The following is a 13,433-nucleotide window of genomic DNA, read 5'->3' as shown; positions in this document are numbered from 1 at the left end:
TCACCACCATGTTCAAACACAACATCCTCCGCCAGGTCTCGAGAGCCTCAACCACCGCTGTCCGCCCACCCACCGCAGCCGCCGTCGCTCGCCAGACGACTCGCGGCATTCGCATCACACCAAACGTCAAGCGCGAGGACGATGTCGTCAAAGATAAGCACGACGAGTACTCGACCACGGGCAAGCCCGGAGCTTTCAAGCACGAGGGCGAGTTCTCGCGAACAGATAACACCATTCGCGTCGAGTACCCCGAGGAGGAGAATCTCCCTAGCTCCACCCCCGTTCAGGGACGTGGAGGCTTCCACTTCAAGCGCACACTCGAGACCTTCAGCTTAGAGGGTCGCACGGGAATTGTGACGGGAGGTGCTCGTGGCCTGGGCCTGGTCATGAGTCAGGCCTTGGTCATCAGCGGAGCCAACATTGCCATTGTGGACCTGAACAGTGAGTCCACCACTCAATGATCGCGGTGCATTGAACGGGTGACTGACAGATCTCACAGAGGAGGAGGGCGAGAAGCAGGCTCAGATGCTCATGGAGACATTCCGCAAGGAGAACCCGGGTGCCGCTGACCGCGACGTTCCCAAGGTCACGGCCCACTACTGCGATGTCTCTTCGCCAGACTCGGTGAACGCCGCAATGGCTGAGATTGTGGAGATGCACGGCAAAGTCGACCACCTCGTCACCTCTGCCGGTTTCACCGAGAATTTCGACGCGATCGAGTACCCCCACGACCGTATGCAGAAGCTGTGGGGCGTCAACGTGGATGGGACATACCTGTGGTCTTGCGCCGTCGCCAAGCACTTGATGAATCGTCAGGCCAAAGGCAGCATGGTCATGATTGGCAGCATGAGCGGTGCAATTGTCAACGTGCCTCAGCCACAGGCTCCATACAACGCCGCCAAGGCCGCAGTGCGACACCTGGCTAGTTGCCTTGCCGTCGAGTGGGCTCACGCAGGTATCCGTGTGAACTGCATTAGCCCGGGCTACATGCTTACAGCACTGTGAGTACAATGTCTGGCGGTCACGAGAGAGCGAGAGGTAACACACGGAAACTAACTTGATGGATAACAGTACCAAGAAGATTCTTGATGACAACCCAGAGCTTGCACAAAAGTGGACCAGTCTGATTCCTCAGGGCAAGATGGGTCGTCCAGAAGATCTCATGGGTGCCGTGACTTTCCTGCTGTCTGATGCGGCTGGATATGTCACTGGTGCCGATCTCCGTGTTGACGGCGGTTACACTGTCACCTAGACGGTTTTGCACCATCATCACATATGCAAAGATGGCAACGCATCATGACTTGGGAGAATGTCACCGCATTCCACGAGTAGCCTCGACGCGAGTGGGCAAAAAAGAGCCTGACAGAGACGGAGAGAAGATCAGATAAGAGACTGGTCTATAAGCAGCCAGCCGACCGAACGATGATTGTGATGCGGCGTTTAGGGGGGTTCGTTTCTGTGCTCACACGGTCTCGGGGCTTTGGCGAGTATGTACGCTAGGTATGCTGAGTGGTACTGTAGTTGTATGATGTGCAATACATGCGGTGCCTGTACGCCGCATTTCGTGCTTCATGCACAGTGAGGTACCGGAGCGAACACACTATTGACAGCTACTCAGATCTGCGGCGACCACTCCCTTTGCTGAATCCTTTGTTCTTCACGCGAATCATGCCGATTGGAGTCTTTCAGTAATACATCATCCTGGACCGCGGATCTAGAAGACATCATCATCAGAAGGAGAAGAAGGAGCAGAAGATCAGCAAGCCCCCCAACACTCTTCCAAAACCCTCATGATGAAAAAGAAGAAGAAGAAGAAGAAAAAGAAGATAATACCTGGATTCCATTCCTCCCTCTCCACATCCCTCCTCAACTCCTCCACCAACGGCAACATCTGCAGCATATACCTCTCCTCCTCCACACCCATTTCCTTCGCCGGCCTCGCCTCCAACGTAAACGTCCTCCCCACCTCATCAAACCTCCACACCCACCACGTCACCTCCCCCCTCGCCGGAAATCTCTCATAGCGTTCCCGATGATCAATTTTCAACATCAGCCCCACGAGCCGATTATACCACGTGCGAAAACTGCCCTTGACCAAAGCTGCATTTTGCACAAATTTGATTTTCCGCACGCCCCGGAGTCTGCGTAGCAGGGAGACGAGTGATGATGTGAAATCAAACATGTAATGCCATGCGCTGGAGCGGTGCAGGATGATGGTGAGAGATTCTAAGGCGAGGGACGGGATTCCCCAGGGGTGGCCGTCGTGCCAGTCGATGAGGTTGCGGAAATGTCGTTTGTCTGCTACGAAGGCGAGGGAGCGGATTGAGGCGGTTTGTTGCGGGTGGAGGAGTGGAGGCTGTTGTTGCTGTTGCTGTTGCTGTTGCTGTTGCTGTTGCTGTTGCTGTTGCTGTTGCAGGCGTTGGGGAATGGAGGTGAAGAGGTTAGAGATGAGAAAGGGCGTGTGGGAAAAGGCGAAAAGGCTGGCTTCGCGGTAGAATTGACGACAGACGAGGAGCGGTTGGAGATGTTGACTGGCGCGGTAGTGTTCGTCTAGGAGGATCTCTCCTGTGGAGGAGGTTTTGAGGCCGGCGGAGGAAGAGAAGGAAGAGGAGGAAGAAGAAAAGACGTATTCGAGAATGTTTACTCGTATTTCTGCGGGGAGATGGAGGATATGCGGTTGTTGTAATACGGACGCATTGCTGGCGGGTTCCATCATCTGCTCATCGCAGGACATGATCAATCAAGGGTGTAGAGAGGAAGAGTGAAGAGAACGGCGTGCGATTGACATGCAGTAGTAGTAGTGAATGGGTGCAGTACCTACAGATAGTCAAGCTGATAAAGAGTGAGTGACATAGGCTACCTCTGCTTAACCCCTCCCCGAGCCAAATCCAAAGCTCCAAGCTTATCAGATGATCTTTATTCCCTGACAACCGAACCCCAACAAATCGGACCCCGCTCCGCCGCCCTGGGACACCATTGTATGGATACACCTGAGGTAAGGTATAATTCATATATACGGGTATGCATATACTCGCCCGTCATATACACAAGTGTAATTCTCTCAGCCTTGTCGTATAAGTGGGCCATTATATGATTGGTAGCAACTATGTAGGAGGCAACGGTGGTAATATGGATACCTACGTAGACAGAAGTGGCTTCAAGTGGATGTCTCAGATGTAGTGGTGCTCCGCAGCCACGCGGACGATGGATCTCTTGGTTTTCGTTTTTTAATATATAACAAAGTTAGAGGTTGATTGACAGCATGATCCGGGCGTTTGGAACATGAGTTTTGAGTTTTTCTTTTGGGGTTGGTTTGGGAACGGCAATTGACTGGGCACTTTTATTCTACGCGCTCTCTCTCTCTCTCTCTCTCTCGCTCGTCTGCTTCTCGGCTCCATATATGCGTGAGAGCACTGTTGAGAGTACATGCTATGGTCGATGGCCATGGAGTCCGCAGCCGGCGAGGCTATGGGCTGCCCTCAGCCTCGCCGGTCCGCAGCGGACAGCTGAAGTGGGTCCTCGGTCTGTCCGCTCCACTACTATTGCTCGGTACCTGCAGCACTCCAATCATGGGAAGCTCCGCCATATATTGCAAGTCGTGGTCAGTGTGACAAACAGCGGCACAGGCTGATACAGAACAAATAGCCTGGCATCGTAGCCATAAAATCTGCGGGAAAGGTCTCAACACTGAAAAGCAATCCCCAGTTTCTTGACCTCACTCTTGCCGCCGCCAGCAAACCCAGTCCCATCACTAGCCAGCTCGACTAGACCTCTCTCCACTTTACTATCCTTCTCCCCCGTCTCCGAGTCCTTCTTGCGCCTCGTCTTCCTGCCAGGGGTCACGTCTTCCTGACATACATAACATCGGACCGTAGCATCATGCTCGTGCTCGTGCGCTGACTTCTCCGGGGACTTTTGGAACTTATCGCTGCAGGGCTTGCAAAGAACATGTCCACACGGTTTGGCCAGTATTGCTTTTGTGGAATTGGAGAGAGCTTTATTGCAGGCCGGACAAGTGCGCGATGGCGCCGTCGAGTCGGTCGAAGACTTTTCCTTTTCTTCCGTGAACTGAACAGTCACCAAAGTCTTGAGGGTGAAGTCGTGCGGTTTATCGGCAGCAGCCGCAGGACATGTCGGGTGCTGTTTGATGGGTTTTAGATCCGATTTCTTGTTATCGGGTGTCTTGCCAGCAACCCAGAAGGCGGGCAAGTGTGGTTTCGCATCCTTCTCGTCCTGCATAAGCTTTCTAGCCTTGTCACGGTCTTGGTTGGCTAGACGGACCAGCTCGGCCTCGTCCACCTCGAACTTTCTCTTTGTGCCTTTGCCCGTGCCTTCCTCGACATCTTGCTCAACAACCACTTTCCCATTTTCTCGGCCGACAATGGTGTGTCTCGTTGATGCACCACTGCCGCCCGACCTGGCGTTCAGACCGGCTTGCACTTTCTCAAATTCCTCGACGGCGCGGGCCTGAGCCTCGGCAGCCTCGAGGTCCTTCTCCTCCGCATCCTCCAGTTGGCGGCGCTCGGCTTCTTTTCGTAGGCGCTTCAGCTCCTTACTCTGGGCGAGGAGGTTGCTGACGGCACACTCCCGGCAGAAAAGATGGCCATAGCTGGGGCACGAGACAGGATCACGGGCGGGAAGGAGGCATAGCTGGCAGCTGCCGAAAGGCAAGAAGCTGTCGCGGGTGAGTCGGGTCGACTTGGAGCCCCAGTGGCCCTTCAGCTCGTTCCTCTCGTGCGCAGTGAAGAAGGCGAGACTGGTATTTCTTTCTTGATCCGTCAGTTGAGATTGCCATGTGATTTGGATGAGGTTTGTTGCCGGCGTCGAGCACACTTACTGCTATGCGACATGGCTGGCGGCGGTAGTCAACGTTGTGGCTGGTGGATACAGAACATGTAGGTAGGAGGTACCTAGACGAGTAGACGTGATGATTGATAGACGGCGATGCCCGGGAACACTTCAGCGCAACGGATGAGTAAGCACCAGAAGCCTTCCAAGTTTGCCTTAGGTTTCTCCTATCTCCTACCCCTCCACTTCCCTTCCCTTCCCTTCCCTTCATTTCACTTCACTTCACCTCACTTCCCCTCTCCCCTGCTCCCTTGCCTGCTCTTCCCTTCCAACCTGAATTCCCCTCGGCTTCCGATAGGGGACTGACAGATACAGGTACATACCTACGCACGTGTGGTCGTGTACTGACCCATTCATTCTCCTTCGGGAAGATCCTCCTAGCTCCACCCCGCCACGCCGCTGCCACGCCCATCGCCACGTTATTCTGCCCTGGCATCGGCTTTCCTTCGGCCGCCATTCCCATTCGGCACTTGGTGCGCCGTAGTTCTAGCCCGAGTGGAGCTGTTTGATCCCCTTCACTTTGCCAAAAAGAGACTGCTCAACCCCGTGCATCATGACTAACTCACTAAGGTACTGCACTGTCCAAGCATCTTATCGTTACAAAAGTCCACCAATAGCCAGACTCGGCCAATAGAAGAACTTCACCAAGCGACGAACTTCACCAAGTGACGAATCTCATCAAGACTGAAGCAAGCGACGACTTCGGGAAGCGAATACTACCCAAGGACAAGTACCGTTTTCCAACTGCCCAACTCGTCATGGCGACTTGGTCCTCGCCCAGCTCGTATACAAGCGACGAATCTGCTTGCCCAGGGAGTCAGGAGTCAGGAGTCAAGGCGCCAAAATCAATAATGATATCTAAAAATGTGGATGGCAGTGGGTGCATCGCTCGGCCTGTTTTTTTCGGCCAGTCCCGCTGCCGTAGCCAGCGGTGCCAGCTCGCCAGCCAGTCCCTGTACCGTAGCCGGGTGTGACAGCACCCAGTCCCGCATACGTCCTCACGCCGAACACATACAACCAGATTCCCTTACGGAAGCAGACTCCGAAGCACTAAGGCAATCGGCAAGGCCTTACCGACCGAAGTCTTTTATGAAACATCACTCCTCTATCTGCTACCTTCCTCTTCCATCTGGTACGACACGATATGCCCTCTTGGTAGCACTAATAGCGGATCGTGGTTCACACACCCACAGCTCACATGATTCGTTCGTTTGTCTGGAATCGAACGCGACCAGACAGCGACGAGCCATCTCTGTCCATGGGGACCAGTGACGCGAGTGGTGGAATATCACGATCGAAGTGTTACTCCTCATCGCCAAGCATGATCTGCATTCAGTGCTGGATGTATACACCCAAAAGATGCTTTCCAGTACTGGCCTCTTCAAAGAAGGGAACCACACGCTGGTACCAACACTGTACTGAACTAGGAAGCGACTCCGTCGCGGAAGTCGCCAATTTACAAGCTTTGCCAAGTCTGGCGCAACTAGTGAGCAGTCTGGAGTAGATGAGAGGGTCCAATCTATCACTACGCTTCGCATGCGTCCGATTTCTCCGCGCGATTCTCCTGCTCGCTGGCTCATAGGGCATAGGGCCCACAGGTACCAGTACTTGGTTGTACCGCTGCGGCTGCTATGTGGGCACGAACATGGCGTCACATAGATTGGATCCATACCCTTTCATCTCCTTCCTAATTGTTCCAGAGCGTCTGCAGCGCATCCGAATCTGGCACGTAACGCCATAGGAATCCGAGTGGGTTGCGTGCAAGAAGGAATGCTATAAAAGATCACTCCTCCTCGCTCATCGGTAGTATTTCATTCAGTACAGCTTCGAGTCCATTCCTTCTCTCACCCCCCGGAACACATTCATACACATATACATTCACCATTATGAAGACCTCAGCATCCTTCGCCCTGGCGGCGATTGCTTCCTTGGCATCTGCTCTGCCTGCCGGTACCTCTGACCAAGTCAGCGGGACTGTCGCGACCAGAGCCAGCACGACTGACGCACCAGTCGGATATGCCTCGCAGAATGGAGGGTACGAATTGCTCTTTTCCCCCATTAACATAACGTGCGCTGACTGGTCATGTACAGCACCACTGGCGGAGCTGGTGGCACCACAACCACTGTCAGCTCACTTGCTCAGTTCACTGCTGCCGTGAAGGCAACGGAGCCCATGGTCATCTTCGTCAAGGGCACTATCAAGGGTAATGCGCAGGGACGTGTTGCCAGTGACAAATCGATCCTCGGCCTGGATTCGTCCTCCAAGCTGGAAGGTGTCTCCCTCTACATCAAGGACGTTTCCAATGTCATCGTTCGCAACCTGGCCATGAGCAAGGTTCTCGCGGACACTGGCGATGCGATCGGCATCCAAGCTTCCCAGAACGTGTGGATCGACCACATGGATCTTTCATCTGACATGTCCCACGACAAGGTAAGCCATACGCCCCTGTCTACACTTTCGCACTCTCGCATCGCGCTAACAAAAGCTACAGGACTACTACGACGGTCTCTGCGATGTCACCCACGCCAGTGAATGGGTCACCATCTCCAACACCAAGTTCCACGACCACTGGAAGTCCTCTCTCGTCGGTCACAGCGACAGCAATGCCGATGAGGACACCGGACACCTCCACGTCACCTACGCGAACAACCACTGGGTCAACATCAACTCTCGTGCGCCTTCGGTGCGCTTCGGCATGGCACACATCTTCAACAACTACTTTGACACCATCGACACCGGAGTCAACACGAGAATGGGTGCCAAGGTTCTCATCGAGAGCACCGTCTTCGCGGGCACCAGGAAAGCCATCCAGGCTGCTGACAGCGACACCAAGGGTACTGCCGAGGTCAAGGACGTCGTTCTGGGCGGTGGCTCGAACGATGCTCCTTCGGGAAGCTTCGGCAGTGTCCCTTACCAGTACACCTTGCTGGGAAGCTCCAAGGTCAAGGCCGCTGTTGTTGGTGTTGCTGGCAACACTCTGAAGCTCAGCTAGATATCTGACCAAAGAAAAACCAAACGTTTTTATTTGATGAAGACGACAGAAATATGTATGCGTGCCAGGCGCTCTTTACAGAAAGATGCGTACCAGGCGCTTTTGTGTGAGAAAGAAAACACTCCCCCACCACCTCAGACTTGAGATTCTTCTGGTCAGATTGATTTATAGTTAGTTATCTTGTTTTTGAAAATTCACGTTGTTGCTTTCTCTCCAGCCCTCTGATCCCTCTCTCTCTCTCTCTCTCTCTCTCTTCTCTATGCGCTTTTTTTTGATTCTTTTTCATTGTTTTTTTTGCATTCTTTTCAAAAATGCCAATCCACATAACATTTCGTTAACTTGACAATTACCTACCTACTTACTTTAGTATTCTGTACCTGCTGCAGCCGTGCTTTTCCTAGTAATCCGGGCTAACGACGTTACGTCGTCTGGTATATATATATAGTAACGCTGAACATTGCATTTGGGTGGTGTTTGGTTGTTGACTAGTAACTACCATTGGGCGGTTGGCCCGTAATAATTTGTACCTGCATATATCACTTCGCTTCGTTTTTGGAATAAAGTTAGGTCCGTCCGGGTGGGGTTGGGTCGGGTCGGGTGGTTGTGCAAAGACGGAAGGCCAAAGTGGCCAATTCTCATGAACGTACCTCACCTTATGAATCTACTGTATACAGCACCTTTCTTTGATTCTACACCTCACCGTCGCCGTATGCGGCACCTTACCTCACCGTCACCGTCACCGTCACCGTCGCCGTCGCCGTCGCCGTCGCTATATATACCTCGTTGATTACCTTACCGTCGCTTATAGTCTACGTTACCGCCGCCGCCGCAATATACGTCGCAGTCTATATACCTCGACAGTCTACTACCCCTCCGCCGCCTCCGCCGCCTGCCTTACTGTCGCTCGCGCCTATGCCTTGCCGTCGTAGTAGTAGAGCTCGCGGTAGTTAAGTACTAGATTACGAGCAGTTCCGCGAGTTTATTACTAGGTTATACGCTAATAGGCATACCTACTAGTCTATCCGCAAGGACCTCTTTACTATATTCGGCGTCCGTATCGAGCTCAGTACGCTACGACGGCGGCTAACTTTATAGAGGCTTATAAGAACGTATACGCTAGTACGAACCCGGCTCGAATTAAGTAATACTAAGGCCCTATACCTCCGAATCGCTTATACCTACTATTACCTACGTCTTACCGACGAGGAGGCCTACTAGATTCTACGTATTAACGGCTAGACTATCGGAAAGCGTACCTATCGGCGTATACGCAAAGAGCTAGGGTTTATCAAACAGATGCCCTAAGAACGACAAGCGGAGGCAGAGGCAGAGATCGCTACTATACTCTCTAACGAGCTAGCTAAGTTGTCGGTTAAGACGTACGGCCGGAGGAACCTCTACGTATACCTACGCTCGAAGACTAACCTAATTAGGAGGTATACTACTATATATATTATTATACTTATAGCCGCTCGTAGACTAACTTATTCGTATAGGGACCGTATCTACTATATATACCGACTACTTAACCCCGATAGGGTATAGCGACGCCGCGATAGAGCTAGAGAGCACTATAGTACTATTATTATACCCGGGCTAATATACGCTCTCTTAATAGATACTTACTACAAGTTCGAGTACTAGGGCATTTAGATCTATAGTACTATCGACGTTTACTCTCGCTATATACAGTAGCTCTATATAGGAATTACTAGTAGATCCGTAGTATTAGTACTCGCGTAGTATATAGCTACCTTGTACTATAATAGCGGCGTTATACCGTTGATTCTCTGTTCTAACCGTAGGGGGGAGACTATCTTAGCCGCGGACGCGTATTATATAGTTCGATATACTGCGTACGACGTAGAGGTTGCCGCCGCCGCGGCCGCTAAGAACGAGTTGCTACGCGAGCGCGGTCTGCTACTATCGGAACCGCCTACATTTACCGAGTACTACCGATATAGTACGAGTAAGATAAACTAGCGTATCGAGGCATAGTAGAATTAGTAGGCTAAGGCACTTAATAGATAGAGAGGATACTTCTACTCTCTAAATGCGAGGTATTTATATAACCCTAACTTACTCGTAGATCGCCTAGCCTTCCTAGCGGTATACGTAGAAATTATACGTACTACGGTAGTAGAATTCGCCTATATATAGAATATATACAAGATCCGGAAACAATCGAACCGTCTATACTTAATTCTAGGCATTCCGTACGTACTATATTACTACCTAGAGCTTTATAGTGCAGCGTCGTAGAGGGTACGTATACCGGAGGCTATTATCGAGATACTCGAATAGAGTCTAGAAGGGTTTGGTAAGTGCCTTACCCCCGCTCGCTATACTGCTTATTAATTGATTCTAGGTAGATTTAGAGGCTTTTCTCCTAGACGAGACATATAAGTAGTATAAGGTCAACCTGCTTACGAGCTATAGTCTCTCTCTGCCTATTAGTAGAGCCTCCTTTGACCAATTGACTAGCGATCGCACCTACGAGTTAGTATATATTATACTGCGAAGATTAATTAGTAAGCATATTACCTCTAGGCAATTACCTATTCTTAGTAAGCTTAAGAAGCTACTAGCCGTACGGAATTGGATTCCCTAACGTAAGACACGAGAAGCTTTCGTTAATAATACGCTATATAGCGCACCGAATGTAAACTAGGACTATAGTACGGTCGATTTCGAGTTTATATAATATAATAAAGAGGGCGGAGGGCAGCGGGGCGCCGGGGCGCCGGGGGTAGAGGCAGGGGCCGGAGTAAGTGAAAATTCTATTGGCTTTTCTTCGGCGAGCCTAGCTATAAGCGGCGACGAGGTAGAACCTTTTATATACTTACTATATTACTTATACTTCCTTACTATATACTTTAGGAACCCTATCGTAGCTATGTCTATATTATAGTCGCAGCTACCTAAGTTATAGGCCGAGTACTATCTAGTTCAGATATAGATCTACTATAAGACGACGTTCGGCAAGTTTACTTATTGTAGCTAATACAAACAGCTGAATCCGGACGGTCTAACGGAGCGATTTATACAAGAGCTATCAACCGTACTCAAGATACGCCCTCGGCAGATACTAACCGTCTCGAATATACCGGCTCCGTTAGCCTAGCGTATACCGACAGTATTAGTACCGGCTCTAGTAGTAAGGGTAAGCAGCCCTTTTAACCGCGAGTTTTAATAAGTCGCTTAATCGTTAATACTAGGGTTTCTAGACATTCGATATAATCCCCTAGTACGCGAATAACGAGCATACTAGTGCTAATACGTATTACCGACAGAGAGCCGCTACCGTAGTCGCCCCCTATACCGGTACTAGACTAGTTACCTACTGTTAACAGTCCGCGCCGGCGTCGACCCCGACGACGACGACGACGTTAGCCGTAGCCTAGAGGTCGCTAACCGTCTACTTTGCGTATACCTATAGGGTCTATACCTAGCGCTAGGTACTCAAACTAGACAAGAAGGTAAAGGCCGCAAAGTAGGAACTATAGGCGGCAGAGCTCGTACTAATAGTACCTAACAACTTTACTAACTCTAACCGGCTCGCCGAGGCCGAGGACGATAATACCAGCCTCGTAGACTTCCTACTTAGGCGTATCGACCCCGACGACCTTCCGGTATAGCTAATCTATAAAATCCCCGACTTTAAGAGTATAATACTAGCAACTAGCTTCGATAAGGACAGCAAACCGCTTAAGGTATCGTAGAAAGCAACGAGAACACCTATCGTTGCGGACGCTATAGTAGTATTCTAGATACTAGGGACCCGAACGACCGCCCGCTTATATAAGATTACGATCGTTATTTAACTAAGAAAGCAGCTACTATCGCTAAAGCCGAAGAATCTGAAGCGTAAGGATAGGAAGAGTACTATAATCGACGAGCCCCCCCTCGAGTTATACTTACCTACAATACGCGAGCCTACCGTAGTACTAATCGAGAGTATTAAGTACGACTTAGACGAGCTTTTTATTAAGAAAGAGAAGGGATTAGAGTAGACGTACTCGGTAATTAATACGAGGCAGCCGCCGGAGGTATATAACCTCTCGGATAACGGCGATAACACGACGACACGACGAGAAGGGGGTAGGTCCGGCGTAACGCTAGTAGTAGATAGCGACAGAGAGAAGATTAGTACTATAATAAGAAGGGCGGCAGCGGTAGCAAAGGCTCGGGGTTAACTTACTAGCGCTCGCGGCCGTACTTATAGGTAGGTAGGTAGGCGCTAAAGGTACTTAACTATATATAGACGATACAGCTTTAATAGCGACGTACCTAGGGGGGAGGGGTATTAGATAGTTCAATTACTACTCAATTCAATTATTCTATTTAGACTATCGTATTACTAACAGTACTATTACTACTAGTACTATTACTACTAGTAGACGCCTAATCCAATATAGTCGGCAGCGCAACACCCCTCTCGGGCTACAAGCGAGTAGCGAGGGCATATATCTTACCGCTAACCTAATTGAATCTGCCCTTAAAGAAGCTAATCCAACTACGCGCGTACCTATCTAAGCTGTCTACTCGTACCTCGATAGCGGCGACTCGCCGAGTAAGACGTACTAGCTTACTACTATCTACATCTTCTATAGGCTAACTAGCATTATACCCTACCTTTACGTATCGCTTATAATAAGCATATATCTTGCTATTTACCCGGTCTACCTTATACGGAACGGATAGGCCCGGACGAGTATAGTAATAGTACGGATCTAGCGCGTTAATCCCCTTGTAAGTCTCTATAATTCGGCCGGCCTAGTCGAATTTCTATAGGTTATTCTTCGCAACCTTCTTCTTCTTAGCATCCTCGCCGTTCGCCTCGTTGAGCTAGCCCTACTACTTCTCGGCAGCGCAAAACCAGAAATCGGCGGCGTTAGTAGTCGTAGGGCGGCGAGGATAGGGATTAACGGGCGGGGTACTACTATAGAGAGAGAAAGAGTATTAGTAGTAAGTTACAATAAGCGCCGAGGACAGCGCCGCCGGCCGAAGGTTATACTCGGTATTATTATCTATCGTGTTATCTATCTTATTACTCTCGTCCGGCGTCGGATCTACCGTTGGATCCGGCGTTAGAGGCTCCGTCTAACTGTCTATCTAACTATCTATCTAATCTGCCGGGTCTAAGTCGTCGTCCTCGTTATAGCGTACTTCGAAGGCTTGTAGCGCTTCGAACGCAGTTATAGTATCGTCGCCTTCTTGTAGTATCTTGAGCGCGAGCGTTATGTTCGCGATAATACTATAGGTAGGCTTAGTTAGCGTACGCTACGAGTACTATAGCGAGCGTACTCTTACTTAGCTCGGTAGGGCATAGTTGCGGTAGTAGTAGTAGTAGTAGTAGTAGTAGTAGTAGTAGTAGTAGTAGAAATATATATGTAGTTCGTACTTTGACAGCGACGGCGGCGGCGGCGACGACTTGATAAGTGACTTATAGCGACAAAGCGGTAGCAGTAACAAAGCCATACGCCGCATGCGGCGACGACGGCGACGGTAAGGTAAGGTGCCGCATGCGGCGACGGTGAGGTATAGAATCAAAGAAAGGTGCTGTATACAGTAGATTCATGAGGTGAGGTA

General features: G+C 50.5%; 4 protein-coding genes across 4 annotated transcripts; 2 read left to right on the top strand and 2 right to left on the bottom strand.

Moving 5' to 3' along the window:
- On the top strand, positions 1 to 1,622 carry SEPMUDRAFT_83691 (NAD(P)-binding protein). The gene is made up of 3 exons (XM_016910339.1): positions 1 to 441; positions 500 to 1,001; positions 1,072 to 1,622. The coding sequence occupies exons 1-3, from the start codon at positions 9 to 11 to the stop codon at positions 1,250 to 1,252; spliced, it is 1,116 nt and encodes a 371-aa protein (XP_016761260.1). The 5' UTR covers positions 1 to 8; the 3' UTR covers positions 1,253 to 1,622.
- A 134-nt stretch (positions 1,623 to 1,756) lies between these two features.
- Positions 1,757 to 2,737, bottom strand: SEPMUDRAFT_63781 (uncharacterized protein; the record flags this gene model as incomplete). Its single annotated transcript, XM_016909652.1, has 1 exon — positions 1,757 to 2,737. The coding sequence occupies one exon, from the start codon at positions 2,732 to 2,734 to the stop codon at positions 1,757 to 1,759; it is 978 nt and encodes a 325-aa protein (XP_016761259.1).
- A 944-nt stretch (positions 2,738 to 3,681) lies between these two features.
- SEPMUDRAFT_162927 (uncharacterized protein) lies at positions 3,682 to 4,891 on the bottom strand (the record flags this gene model as incomplete). Its single annotated transcript, XM_016908023.1, has 2 exons — positions 4,838 to 4,891; positions 3,682 to 4,769 (listed from the first exon to the last, which is right to left on the bottom strand). Exons 1-2 carry the CDS (start codon positions 4,848 to 4,850, stop codon positions 3,682 to 3,684), a joined length of 1,101 nt encoding a protein of 366 aa, XP_016761258.1. The 5' UTR covers positions 4,851 to 4,891.
- Positions 4,892 to 6,115: 1,224 nt separating this feature from the next.
- On the top strand, positions 6,116 to 7,971 carry SEPMUDRAFT_148514 (polysaccharide lyase family 1 protein). Its single transcript, XM_016904970.1, has 3 exons — positions 6,116 to 6,883; positions 6,940 to 7,279; positions 7,341 to 7,971. The coding sequence occupies exons 1-3, from the start codon at positions 6,735 to 6,737 to the stop codon at positions 7,839 to 7,841; spliced, it is 990 nt and encodes a 329-aa protein (XP_016761257.1). The 5' UTR covers positions 6,116 to 6,734; the 3' UTR covers positions 7,842 to 7,971.
- The last annotated feature ends 5,462 nt before the right edge of the window (positions 7,972 to 13,433 follow it).

This window comes from Sphaerulina musiva (genome assembly GCF_000320565.1).
Source record: "Sphaerulina musiva SO2202 unplaced genomic scaffold SEPMUscaffold_4, whole genome shotgun sequence".
Taxonomy (NCBI): Eukaryota; Fungi; Ascomycota; class Dothideomycetes; order Mycosphaerellales; family Mycosphaerellaceae; genus Sphaerulina; species Sphaerulina musiva.
This window is presented reverse-complemented; position numbering and strand designations above follow the sequence as displayed.

Excerpts from the sequence above, each read along its gene's own strand:
- SEPMUDRAFT_83691 (XM_016910339.1), top strand. The coding sequence starts at position 9 with ATGTTCAAACACAACATCCTCCGCCAGGTCTCGAGAGCCTCAACCACC. Across the intron at positions 442-499 it reads TGCCATTGTGGACCTGAACA|AGGAGGAGGGCGAGAAGCAG; the intron begins GTGAGTCCACCA and ends CAGATCTCACAG. Across the intron at positions 1,002-1,071 it reads GGCTACATGCTTACAGCACT|TACCAAGAAGATTCTTGATG; the intron begins GTGAGTACAATG and ends GATGGATAACAG.
- SEPMUDRAFT_148514 (XM_016904970.1), top strand. The coding sequence starts at position 6,735 with ATGAAGACCTCAGCATCCTTCGCCCTGGCGGCGATTGCTTCCTTGGCA. Across the intron at positions 6,884-6,939 it reads TATGCCTCGCAGAATGGAGG|CACCACTGGCGGAGCTGGTG; the intron begins GTACGAATTGCT and ends GGTCATGTACAG. Across the intron at positions 7,280-7,340 it reads CTGACATGTCCCACGACAAG|GACTACTACGACGGTCTCTG; the intron begins GTAAGCCATACG and ends CAAAAGCTACAG.